At 33.5% G+C, this 12,853-nt stretch overlaps 1 protein-coding gene across 1 annotated transcript in view; it reads left to right on the top strand.

Moving 5' to 3' along the window:
• Nucleotides 1-45: 45 nt before the first annotated feature.
• Nucleotides 46-12,853, top strand: part of NCAM2 (neural cell adhesion molecule 2) — a gene marked incomplete at its 5' end in the record, with an annotated part of 70,897 nt that continues 58,089 nt past the window's right edge. The window contains 2 exons of the mRNA XM_015828268.1: nucleotides 46-221; nucleotides 12,262-12,412. Of these exons, the coding sequence (XP_015683754.1) occupies nucleotides 46-221; nucleotides 12,262-12,412 (327 nt within the window). The remainder of the gene's footprint in view (nucleotides 222-12,261; nucleotides 12,413-12,853) is intronic.

Below are 12,853 nucleotides of genomic sequence, written 5' to 3'. Positions count from 1 at the left end.
TGTATCAAGAATTACATGGTGTTGTATGTAGCCTTTGATATCAAGAACAAGTAATACAATTTGTATTTCTAACAGTACAGCCTCAAATAATACAACTTAAAAATGAAACCACCTTTGAAAATGGCCAAGCCACTCTGATATGTGAAGCAGAAGGAGAACCAATTCCTGAAATTACTTGGAAAAGAGCTGTTGATGGAATAACTTTTTCTGAAGGTGACAAGGTAAATTAATGTATGCAACTGCTATAATAATCAGTATAGTGTTTATTCAAAGTGTAAATATAATTTCAGTTAGATAAAATATTTTATGAGTGAAATATTCATATATGAGTATGAAAATCCTGCCTTCCCAGGCTGCGGAAAACAAAATAATTCAGATTAAGGAGAATGTTCTTCCTTTAATTATTTTCTGTGCAGGACTTAATTTTATGCTTGAATTACAGTTTTATTAATGTTTTCTGCCCTGCAAAATGGCTGTTTTATATCTTACCCTCAGGATATTTGAGAATTTTGTTCACATTTCTTTGTTGACATTTTGATTTTTATTATTGGAATTGACATGAGAAATTACTGTTGATGTTGCTTTTCTATTTACATCTCTCATCACTCTGAAACCACTCTGCACATTGGCATATATTTCTTCTTCATTTCTTTGTCACTTTAACATAATCTGTTTTTTTTTTAATTTGGATTTTATATTATATTTTTCTCCTTGACTTTATTTTAAAGGATTTCCTTATTTTATAATATATTAGAAAAATTGGGGAGCCATAGAGAATGCAGATTAGAAATAATGGTATAATGAGATACAAAGCATTCATACTAAAATCTAGCAGCTAGATAGGTAAATATAAAAACCACATTGTGTCCATAATTATTTCATCAACATTTTTTTATCATTAGAAATAAATTTCTAAAGCATATTAGCTAATGAAAAACTGGCTGACAAAAATAACAGAAGGTTTGGGATTTTGTGGATGGTACTGACACAAACCAATGAAACCTAAACAAGGCAACATTTCTTTAATCATATAAATTTGTTGTTAATTGCGAAGTCGTGTCCTACCCAGCGCAACCCCATGGACAACGTTCCTCCAGGCCTTCCTGTCCTCTACCATCTTCTGGAGTCCATTTAAGCTCACGCCTACTGCTTCAGTGACTCCATCCAGCCACCTCATTCTCTGTCCTCCCCTTCTTCTGTTGCCCCCAATCTTTCCCAGCATTAGACCCTTCTCCAGTGAGTCCTTCCTTCTCATTAGGTGGCCAAAGTATTTGAGTTTCAACTTCAGGATCTGGCCTTCTAAAGAGCAGTCGGGGTTGATCTCTTCTAGTGTCATGCCTCCGTCCGAGCCTGACTCTGAGGACGACATGGAGTTCCCTGTTGAGGCCCAGGCGGGGGTGTCTGTGGCTTCGGAGGACTGTGGGGCGGAACAGGCTGAAGCAGGCCAGGGCCCTTCAAGTTTGGAACAAGGAAGGCAGAGCTCAGGCGAGGAGCAAGGCCCCTCCCCCCCAGATCCCAGAGCAAGGAGAGCAGAGAGGAGGAGGGAACAATGGAGGCAGGCTCACTTGCTCGGGAGGAAAGCGTCACGCCCTACTTCACAAGGCACACCTGGGGAGTAGGCATTTAAGGAGATGCTGTGGGGTGGGGCATTTGCCGGGAACAAACGTGAACTCTTGTGATGTGAGCTCTTGTACCTGGAATCTTTGTATTTCGGATCAAGTTTGTTTCCTGCTGAGTTTTCCTTGCTGTCTTCAGTTTTGCAGTTTGCAGTTACAGACAAGCTGGGCATTGAAAAGATCATACTTTGTTTGTTATCTGTTTTACTTTAAAGAACTGTTTAACTCTGTTGATTGTTTTATTGAACTTGTGCCAGCATATGTGGGGGCTGTTGGGTGAACGTTGGCAGTGCTTACAAAGACAATTATTCTGACCATCCAATTGCTTTGCCTCCGTTCGGGGCCCTGGGTCATCACATTTAGGACTGACCGGTTTGAACGCCTTGCAGTCCAAGGGACTCGCAGGAGTCTTCTCCAGCACCATAGTTCAAAGGCCTCAATTCTTTGTCGCTCAGCCTTTCTTATGGTCCAACAATCATATAAATACTTCTATACAAATTTCCAGTCAGAATCTCTGTCATAAATGTTCAGGTGTTTCACTGAACAGGTAATACTAGCACATTTCCAGGTCACATCAAAATCTTTTACACAAACTTTATGCTGCTAAGTGTAGTCAATATGCAATAAATTGAAGTCTTGCTTTAGTGGAGTTTGCACTGAAACTGTTAATTTATTTTGTGAAACTTCTTCACCTGCTTGCCTTTATTCCTTCCAAGCATCAACAAACATTATAAAACTCTTTTAAAAAATGGAATAATATTTTATTATTATTGCAATCCACTGAATGAAATAATCTTATAGGACTTTGGCAAATAGTTTTTTTTTTAATTAAAGGACTATAGCTGGCAGGTCAAAATTCAGCAGAGTCCTGTTAAAAATGGTTTCCAAACTAATTTTACAATAAGCTTTGATGACAAGATCTCCTGTACCTAAAGCAGAAATTAAAGATCACCTTTACAAAATGAGATCTGGAAAAGCATTATGTGAAGATTTTATTTATCATGAACTTTAAAAGGAAAACATGCACAAGGAGCTGCAGTTTTGCCCAGCCCTTTTAAATAAAAACAATTTGCCCTATCTCTCTACATTCGATGGTCAACATGCAATCATTGTTTTCACAGTAATATTATTAAACAGCTAGACATTTCCAACTATTTGCTAAGTTATGCATTAATAGGTAATGCAAAATTATTTGTGTTAATAAATCTTTGGGAAGAATGCAAAGGTAATAGTGTGTTATGTGTGTGTACATAGGAAGGTGGATCATTCAACATTTGATCAATATTTCATTGCTACCATTCAATTGTGTCTGGCCCTTGGCCACTCTATCAATCAGCACTTTCCATGCCCTCTATCTCATACGGCCTCCTTCAGATCTTCTATGGTCATCCCTGTGTCATTCTTTATAGTGTCAACCCAACAGGTACTAGGATGTCCCTCTCTCCTTTTTCTGCTGATCACTCCCAACATGATTGACTTTTTGAATGGCTTGGCTCACATGACATGGCCAAAGCATGACAGACTTTGCTTGACAATATAGGCTTTGAGTGATATTTTGGGTGAGGCTTAGTCTAGGACTTCTTTGTTTGTGACTTTTGCAGTACATGAGATTCATAATAGTTGTATCCAGCACCTTCTCTAGTCTGCCTTTTCAGACTCTAAGTTTCACAGCCATAAGTAGCAATTGGATTATTGTTGACTAATCTGCATTTGGTAGGTAGGCTGATATCTTTACTCTTCAGATGTTATTCATGCCAGACATTACAGTTCTTCCAAGTGTTGTGTGCCTTCTGATCTCAGTGTTAATCAATTTTAGAACCAAGGAAGTTGAATTCCTTTAATGTTTCAATGGTTTCATTGTCAACTGCACCCTGACCTGTGTTTTCTCTGCAATTGTCATTATCTTTGTTTTTTTGAAGGAACAATCCATTTTTTTTCACTTTCATTTTTTACTCAATTATCAGTGTTGAGTTTTTTTTAATAATCTGGGGATGTACTTGGTATACCCTGGAAGAATTGTTTCTATAGCTATTGTAGAGTTGAATTAATCTTTGACTTCGGTGCTAAATTGGTAATGGAGTTATTATAAATGTTAATGTTTATGAAAAGGCTTCATATGAGCATTTATTTTAGATTTAGATGCTTTCCTCAGGGTATTTGTTATATCACACTCCAATTCCCTCAAACAGTTTTATTTCAACTTCATTTAGATGGGGATTCAATGTTGTCTGAAATCTTCATCTTTCAATTTCCGAAGACAGAGCAATTTCAATTTTACTATAAGGTGATTTTGAGGTTGTTTTGTTTGTTTCACAGGTAATTCATAACATATATAAATTTTCCTTTTTACAATCCTGTAATGCCTTAATTCAGGGTAGAGTCAGAGCAATTGGATGGAGCTGAGTATTTACTGGCCAGATGTCCTTCCTGACGCCACATGGAGTTCACAGCAGATATTTCTTTCTTTGCGCCCTAGGAGAGAAACATCTGCCACTATCTAGGATTGAACTCTTAACCTTCTGAGTGGGAGGCAAGCGTTTTCACCACTAGGCCACCACATTGTTCATTCATAACATACATATTTACCATGTAAACGATTAGAGTATAATCTGACTACACAGATGGTGGCTAGAAGAAAAAGACTGTGATGATGTTATATTTAGTATAACTTTTTATTAATTTACTTTTATTGTTTTTATTACTTTTGTTTTTTGTTTGGCATTGCATTAAAATTAATTCACTAGGAAATCCCAATTACTCTTATTTTTTACTTAATTAATAATTTGTAAATTACATTCAGAATGTTATTAGTCTCCATGATAATCTTTTAATGCGGGTTAGGTGTAGAGTAGCTGTTTACTTTTTCTGGTATGATTTTGTTTGTCAAAGATTGGGTGTAGTTATAAACATGACTTGTTTCTTCTTTAAGTTCATTTTCAAGCCTGAAAACTTGTCATTGTCATTTTTCTATATCCTTGAAGATTATTCATCTTTGAAAGTTTCCAAATTGTTGGAGTAAAGAACAATATTGTTAGACAAACATAATTGGTTATTTATTACTGCTTTGGACCAGTTCAGCTTTTTGAATATCTCTGCAAACTAGCTGATAATATTTTTGATAAATTTAATGATCATGTTGAATTTATTTATTAATGGTGACAATCTTTTCATTTATGTGTGTAGTAGCTGTAGCATTTCTGTATGTTGATTCCAGGAGACTGATCTAGGATTCTTTCACACTTAAACTTTAGAACTTCAGTTATAGTATTCAATTTAGCAGAGTCAAAGCTTTTTGAAAGTCAATGAAGGCCAGTCAAAGTGACAATTGGTATTCAGTGCAATATTCAATAATATGCTGAATCTTTTGTATATGATCTATAATGATAAATCCATTCCAGAAATGAGCTCATTCTCTTAGTTGGACAAGGTCCAATGTTTTCACTTAGTTTTGGCAGGTTTGTGCAGAATTAAAATCATTAATTGTTCTGTAGTTTTTAATACCTTCTTCATCACCTTTTTCTGTTCTTTGGGATATTTCAATGGTGATATAATGGTGGAAATATGTTATTGTTTTAAACAGTAAATAATTTTGCCAATGTTCTATAAAGTTACCAACATAATATCTCTAAGCACTGTCTAATCATCACTTGGGAAGAGAGCTATTACTTCTTCATCTCTATCCAAGATTTCAGTAATGTGTCTAAGCTTCAGTAATATGTATCCTTATTCTATTTTTCTCCCTCACCAGCTGGAGAGTAGCTGCTGGCTTGAAATGACTGAGAAGGAGTTATCTTCTTCATTTTATGAGGCATACCATTAACATAATGTTACATCCAAGCCATTAAACTAAATTGAGAGAGTTTGGGTTTAAATCACTCACCCATTCAGCATTTTACATGAGCAATTATGGCCTGGATGGGACAGAGTAAAATATAGAAAAGTAATTGTCTAAGCAGCCTTGAAAACACTAAGTCCTAAAATATCAAATATTAAGCAGTTATGCAATATATTGGGTGCACTGGCACAATTAGAATATATAGAGTTATACAGGAATATGTAGATAACCTTGAAGAAGAAATGCCAAGACTGTTACACTGTTACACTGTTACAGCTAGACTCTGATAAATAGGAGGGTATGGAAAAATACAAGATTGCCCTGCCTGATTCTCTTTCATATAAGAGAATAGAAAGAGAAATTTTGTCTTATTTTCAAGATTTTCAGTTATACCCATGATAATAAAATAGAGTTCCAATACCCTTGTGGAGTCTATTTCTGGATTCAGGTTACCTCAAAGAGCTAAAAACAATGAATGAGAACATACTATTTTATATGGCAGTCTGGTCCAGTCTTTGCCAACAGAGTATAGTGCTGTCCCCTTGGTCAATATAAAATGTATCTGTACCCTTCAGATATTTGACTACTGTCCTCTGATCTTAACCCAGTTATCTCTACTGTAAACTATACATACTATATCTTTTAAGTTTTCCTCAAAATTTAGCTTTCTGGACACTTTACTGTTATGACTTGCCACTAAACTTCTTCCAATATCTGGTTGTTCTAGCTGGCCACAGTATTTAAAATAAATACTGTATTTAAAGTCTGACCAACACAGAATAAAGTCCATGATCTTGACTTTATATATCAGCCCTAAGTAGACTAGACCAAAAAAATAACTCCATAGGAAGGCTAACATTATTTCTGAGGTTGGCTATAATAGCAGAATCCTAAAAGTTTGATTTAATCTCATCATTTTCTTTATAGTTCAGTAAATTAGGAAGGTGTCTGCCTCACTTCTGAATATTATCTTATAGTTCTGGATTTAAAAATGCTTCAGCACTTTTTGCTTAAGAAACAGTTTTTGCATATACAAAAGGGGCAAACAGTGTAAATAAAAATATCATATACTTTACTTTTGAAGAGTGAATATATTATGAAAGTATAAATAGAAATAGTTCTGTATTAAAATGCTGTACATTGCAGCTATTACTTTTAGCAGCTCTAGTGTTACTAGATGAGGCGTGATATGAACATATATTTGGGAAATACAAGCTACACTAAATAGAATCAAAGAAACAATTTTGCACTGACTGGCTTGTATTCTAAAATATCATAGTTCTTTATAGTATCTTGAAACATGATTATATGAACTGGTGTTTTAGAAAGTAACAATATCTGCTATTGTGTCATAAGGTGCTCTCTGTCTGTCTGTTTGTCTGTCTGTCTGTCTCTCTGTCTGTCTCTCTCTGTCTCTCTCTCTTCTTCTGTTCAATCATGTTGAATTCTTAACAAATCCTTGCAATTTTCTTGGCAAGTTTTTTTCCCTGAGAAGTGGCATTGCCATTGCTTCCTTTCTGTGGATGAGACAAAGTGACTTGTCTAAGGTCACCCAGCTGGCTTTGTGCCTAAGGTGCGACTAGAATTCACAGTCTCCTGGTTTCTAGCCTGATGCCTTAATGACTACACTAACTGGCTCTCTGACACTTCGAATTAGTATACAGTTTTAAGAAGCACCTTGTTCTTCCATTACATCTATAAAGAATATGCTGAAATATCGAGTTATTTTTTTATTTGTCTGTAGAAATTCTTCATTTCTCCTGGTTCTTTTGACAGCTTCTATACAACACAGTTATTGATCCCAACAATAACTCTGCTCAAATATGTAAGGCAAAAATAAACTTTATAATCTTTTTAGAAATAATTAGCAGTTTGCTCAAAATACTGTATTTTAATGCTACATATGAATTTGAAAGAACCATGCTGTGAGTTGCTTAAGGATTAAGGGGGGAAATGAAACCATGAGGATAATCTGCAATGCAACATTCTGAGGTTGTAAAAAGTTAAATATAGTTTTCTTAGAGACATTTTGATAATATCAATATAGAGGTTATATAGTATTCATTCAGTACAAATATCTGTCTATGAAACTTTAAAAAATTCAAAATTAGAACCATAACAATGGATAAAAGGGCACTGTCAGGAGTGATTGAAAATCATTACTTGTGGTGTTACGAAAATGCTAAGCTACAAGAAGGGAAAATGAAGAGCAGAATGGGATTCTGTTTTTTTTCTCCCAAACCTAAAATATAATGGATTCTTATATACAGTGTTACAGTATATAACTTCTATAGTGGAGGAATGGTGTGTCTCACTGATTCAGGTAATGACCTGAAATAATTTCATTTTTTTCCTTCTGGCTGGAATTTACAAATTTAAATTGAATAACAGCATTTTTTCAATATTGTTTTTTGGCTAGTCATTACTCAAGAGAAATAGTATTGATAGTTTATATTATCCAAACATTTCTAAACAAATTTATTTCTAGGCTAATTTATTATTACGAGTATTTAAAGTGTCCCTTAGCTTCATTTTCCCCCTTTTTTTACCTTCCTATAATTACAGGTTCACCAATCCTGGCTCTTACAAGAACAGAAGAAATAATATTGGTTTTGGTATGTACAATGCCCTGTGTCACCTCTTTGTATAACCTACCAAAATATATTGCATGAAAACACCAGCATAAAATAGTAATTAATCATATCTCATATTGCTACCATTTCTTAAATCATATCTTATATTCTTAAAAATGTATTATTGTACTGGTGTATAACAGATAATTATTAAGTAAGTTTTGGTGCATCCAAAAAGTCATTCTCATTTTCCAATCTTTGAAATTAGCTGCTAGTTATAAAGATGGACAGAAAGCCAAAGCAACAAAAATTAAACAATCCTTTTGTAATGATTTAATATCAGATATTTCTTAAATGGATTACAACAAATAATTTTTTTACCTATGGACAGGAAATTATACCAGCTCATTTAGAAAATTATAAAATGTTGCAATAATTTGTATTTATGTGAGAAATTAAGTGACTTATAGATTTGATTCAAGGTGTTCCATTGAAAACATAGCCACATGCTTCAAATACAAGGTGAAGTAAACATGACTGAATCAGTAGACAATAATACACGTGGCAATACTCTGGAATTTTCTGCTGTTTCCAACAGGTGCATGGATAGAATGCATTTACCTGAAGAATGTGGGAAATATTGTGAATGTTTCATCCATATCCCAGAAGGAAGCTTCCATCAGCTTCTCCACATTAGTGGCTGTTGTGAATAACAGCCCTTACTCATCAAAGGTAGCTTTTCATCCTAGGAAATCTTGACCAATTGTTTCAACCACTGGAATTTTAATAATGCCTTCAGTTCAGATAGCATTTTCTGTTTCCATTGCTGTTCTGCTACTGAAGAACTAGCTCATTGTTTAAGGTGAAAGTCCTTGTGTATAATATTGAAGCCTGAGTGACTTATAAGTAACAGTACTTATTTATTCATCTGTCCCATGGATACTAATTCACCAAGTAGTATATTCCTTGACAAATTGATAGGTTACAAAGACAATGATAGTATACTCTGTTAAGGATTCAAATTTATTTTGAAATCCAGTGATACAAATTCTCCTCAATGCATAAGTGTAGCATATTCTTGACTTTCAGAGATAGTTCCCTTTTATTTGCTTGTGAAAGAGTGGTTGAACTAAATAATAGCAGTGATAATAATGTATATTTTTATCTAAGGCATCATATTGCTTTGGCTCTCCTACCATCTATATTTAATAGCAATGTTTTAGATATTAAATTATTTTACTTTAGTTAATGAATATTTATTTGGTGGATGTTATAAGTACCACAAAGCTACCAATCTTGTGATTTGCAACTTACATTTGAGAAATGGCAGTATTGTACATAATATAAATTTATTTCCTGTCATTATGGCTGGTGACACATGGCATTCTCTAGATCTAAGCCAAAAGAAGTGTATTTGAAAATGTTATGACAAATGAGTAAAGAAAGTTAAAAAAAGTAAAAATCAAATACTAGCATATTTTACCTGATGTTTCTCATGAGCAAATTAAACACAATAAATGTTGTTTCTGTTGAAAGAATCGTGTTCTTGGACAGGAATAATACAGTTTCCTGCAGATTCTTATTGGTGGACAATATAATACAGTTACCAGAAGAATCCAATTAATATCCACTGAAATCTGCAGAGAATATTATGTCGAAGCAGAAGGAAAAGGAATTACTTTTTGAGCTATTCTTATGTTGCAGTCAAAATGAAAAATCTGCCTACTGAACAACTATATATGATGACGGAAGGACATTCATCACTTTGACTGAGTTACAAAATTATGCATATTTCAATAGACTAGAAGTGAAAAAATGTAAAAATGTATTTTCAATTGAGGTTATTACTGAAATTAAAAAAGTAAAATTACCATAATGGAAGGAAGTGACTTTTCTTATTGGGGTCACAAATTTTGACTAAAACACTGAAAGAAGTTAGAGTCTATCTTTTCTGTTCTTGGAAATGTACATATTATTTGTTATTTATCAATCTCTCTCTGCCACCCATACTAAATCTAAGTGGTAAAATCCATAAAACCACTAGAGATCAAGAAAAAAATTTCTGTATATCTTTGCTGTTGATTAGTGGTGGGCAATCCATATATTTGTATGCTTTGATGGCCCACTAATACTATTGTGAAGGCACTAATAACATTGTCCAGATAATGTTTTCTTATAATGCATTAATATTTTGGGAAATATAGGAAATATAAAAACAGAACAACAATTTTGAAATTTATTTATAGTTATTATTGCTAATATAGATATTACAGCAAAGATAACTGTGCAATGATAAAAGGGAAGGATACTTCCAGAATGAGATGTTTTATTAAAATGAATAAATTCCATAATTACAACTTCCTTTGGAAGAAACCAAAGAGCAAGGCTCTTTTGCAAAGAGGCCCATTAACATAAGGGATTGGGCAATGGGATCTTTGGTTGCCAATATTTTTAATTTGAATATGCTTATGTAGAAATTTATTTTTTTCTTACAAATTTGATTCATTGCAGTAAAAGAGTGCCACCAATTTCAATGCTTAAAGAGTGGAATCTAAACTTACTTGACAATTAATATTACATGTATTGTATTTCTAAGAAAATGTGTAGAGAAACCAAAATAATAATTGCCTATAATGTATTAATATGCCATAGATGATAATAAAGTGTGTTTGCTGAAACGTTGAGCTATAAATATGTAAAGTGGTTTTCTGGAAATATTGTAAGTTACTAAGAGTTGGCATTGACCTGATGGCAGATAATGAATTGTAGAACTGATTCTATACTGTAATTACAGTGCTTATAAAATTGCATTAACTATTATTATGTTGACAACCTATCAAAGATTTATATATTTGTCTTTTTCTACCTAGGGATATTCAGAATTTTATGTGCACAAACTGTTTTGTGCATTGACTAGCAGGTTCAGTTGTTCTGTGCCTGAATCTTTCACATTTAATCTGTGCATAGAACAGAATGGGGCATTTTGTTCTGGAAAGAAATGGTTTAAAGGTTAGCAAAACACACACACACACACACACACACACACAAACATTGGTCACTAATGAAAGGCAGGTAAGCAAGAGAAGATGCTAGGATGATAGGGAAGTGGGTAGAGCACTGCAGTTTCCACTGCAGTTTCTAACATAAGATGAGAAAAAGGGCAATTAATAACAACCTTACAGTGTTTACTTTATGTGGGTTTTGTTTCATTTCAAACCTAAACAAACAATGGGTTTTGGATCTTGATTGTGCCAAGTTGGGATCACATGATGTTTCACTTATTGTCCACAGCGGAACTGAGGTTGTAAGTCTATCATGATTATATGAATTCTTACTTAATGACTATTTTGCTGAGCAATGGAGTTGCCTATCCCAATTGAAGTTATTAAGAGAGGGCTACCTGTAATGGAATTGACTTGACTAAATCACTTGCGTGATAAATACTTTCAGTCTACAAAGCTGATAAACATCCCTTTTGTGTTTTTTTTAAATCATTTTAATGATTATGCTTTTAATGATATAATATATTAATAACTAGGTTACTTGCTGTTGGGCCAATCAATTCTATAATTATAATTTGTTAAAGATTTATCTTTAATATGCCAAGGAATGATATATAAACAATAGTTCTTGTAGTAATGGATTTCTAACCATATATAGTGGCTATATTCAGATGTACAGAACAATTTTTGTTAACAATGTCCAATACCGACTCTGTATCTAGATATATTAATTACACTGTGAATGCCTTGTAATTTACCAAACTTTTAAAAAATAATGTCAAGTATTCTATGATCTATAATCAGAAAAGTGTTCTTTAATAAAATATTATTTTTAATTCATGTAATAGAAGTATATTTAAATAATTAATTGTTCTTATTGCTTCATGTAGAGCATATTGATAGATGGCCATATGAATTTGTGATGCATGGCATAAGTAAATTCAAGTGTCACATGTAAAAATCAATTCCACCAAAACTGTCATAAGCATAATATGTAACAAATGGCATATGGTACCTATATTCAGGTTGATAAAAGATTGAATACTTTAGGGAATAATTTAAGTCCTATGGGCAAATCCTTTTTTTTCTTTTTTCGTATCTACAGGATTTCTTTTTACTAATATTTATTTTATGCATTAAGTGTGTATTACAAAGAATTTATAAAATAGGTATTGTGAAGTCATATGTAACAATTCTACAATTGTTAATCTTAACATTTTTTTTTCTACAAATAGAGTCCAGATGGTCGAATAGAAGTCAGAGGACAACATGGAAGATCATCACTACACATTAAAGATGTGAAATTGACAGATTGGGGGAGATATGACTGTGAAGCTGCGAGTAGAATTGGAGGGCATCAAAAGAGCATGTACCTTGATATTGAATGTAAGTTAGATTCTTTTGTCCCTTCTTAATATACTAGTAAGAAAGGACTTTACAGTTTGTGTTGTACAAGTAGTCCTCGACATACGACCACAATTGAGCCCAAAATTTCTGTTCTTAAGTGAGACATTTGTTAAGTGAATTTTGTCCCATTTTATGATCTTTCCTGCCACAGTTGTTAACTGAATCACTGTAATTGTTAAATTAGTAACATGGTTGTTAAGTGAATCTGACTTTCCCATTGACTTTGTCAGAAGGTCACAAAAGGTGATCACATAATCTCAAGACACTGCAACAAGCATCTGAATTTTGATCACATGATCATGGGAGTACCAAAACGGTTGTAAATGTGAAAAATGGTCATAAGTCACATGTTTCAATGCCGTTGTAACTTTGGTCACTAAACAAACTGTTGTAAGTCGAGGACTACCTGTATTTATGGAC

The sequence above is a fragment of the Protobothrops mucrosquamatus genome, unplaced genomic scaffold, assembly GCF_001527695.2.
Source record: "Protobothrops mucrosquamatus isolate PMUCROS unplaced genomic scaffold, P.Mucros_1.0 scaffold4360, whole genome shotgun sequence".
Lineage (NCBI taxonomy): Eukaryota > Metazoa > Chordata > Lepidosauria > Squamata > Viperidae > Protobothrops > Protobothrops mucrosquamatus.
The sequence above is the reverse complement of the archived record's forward strand: the minus strand, read 5'-3'. Positions and strand labels throughout refer to the sequence as shown.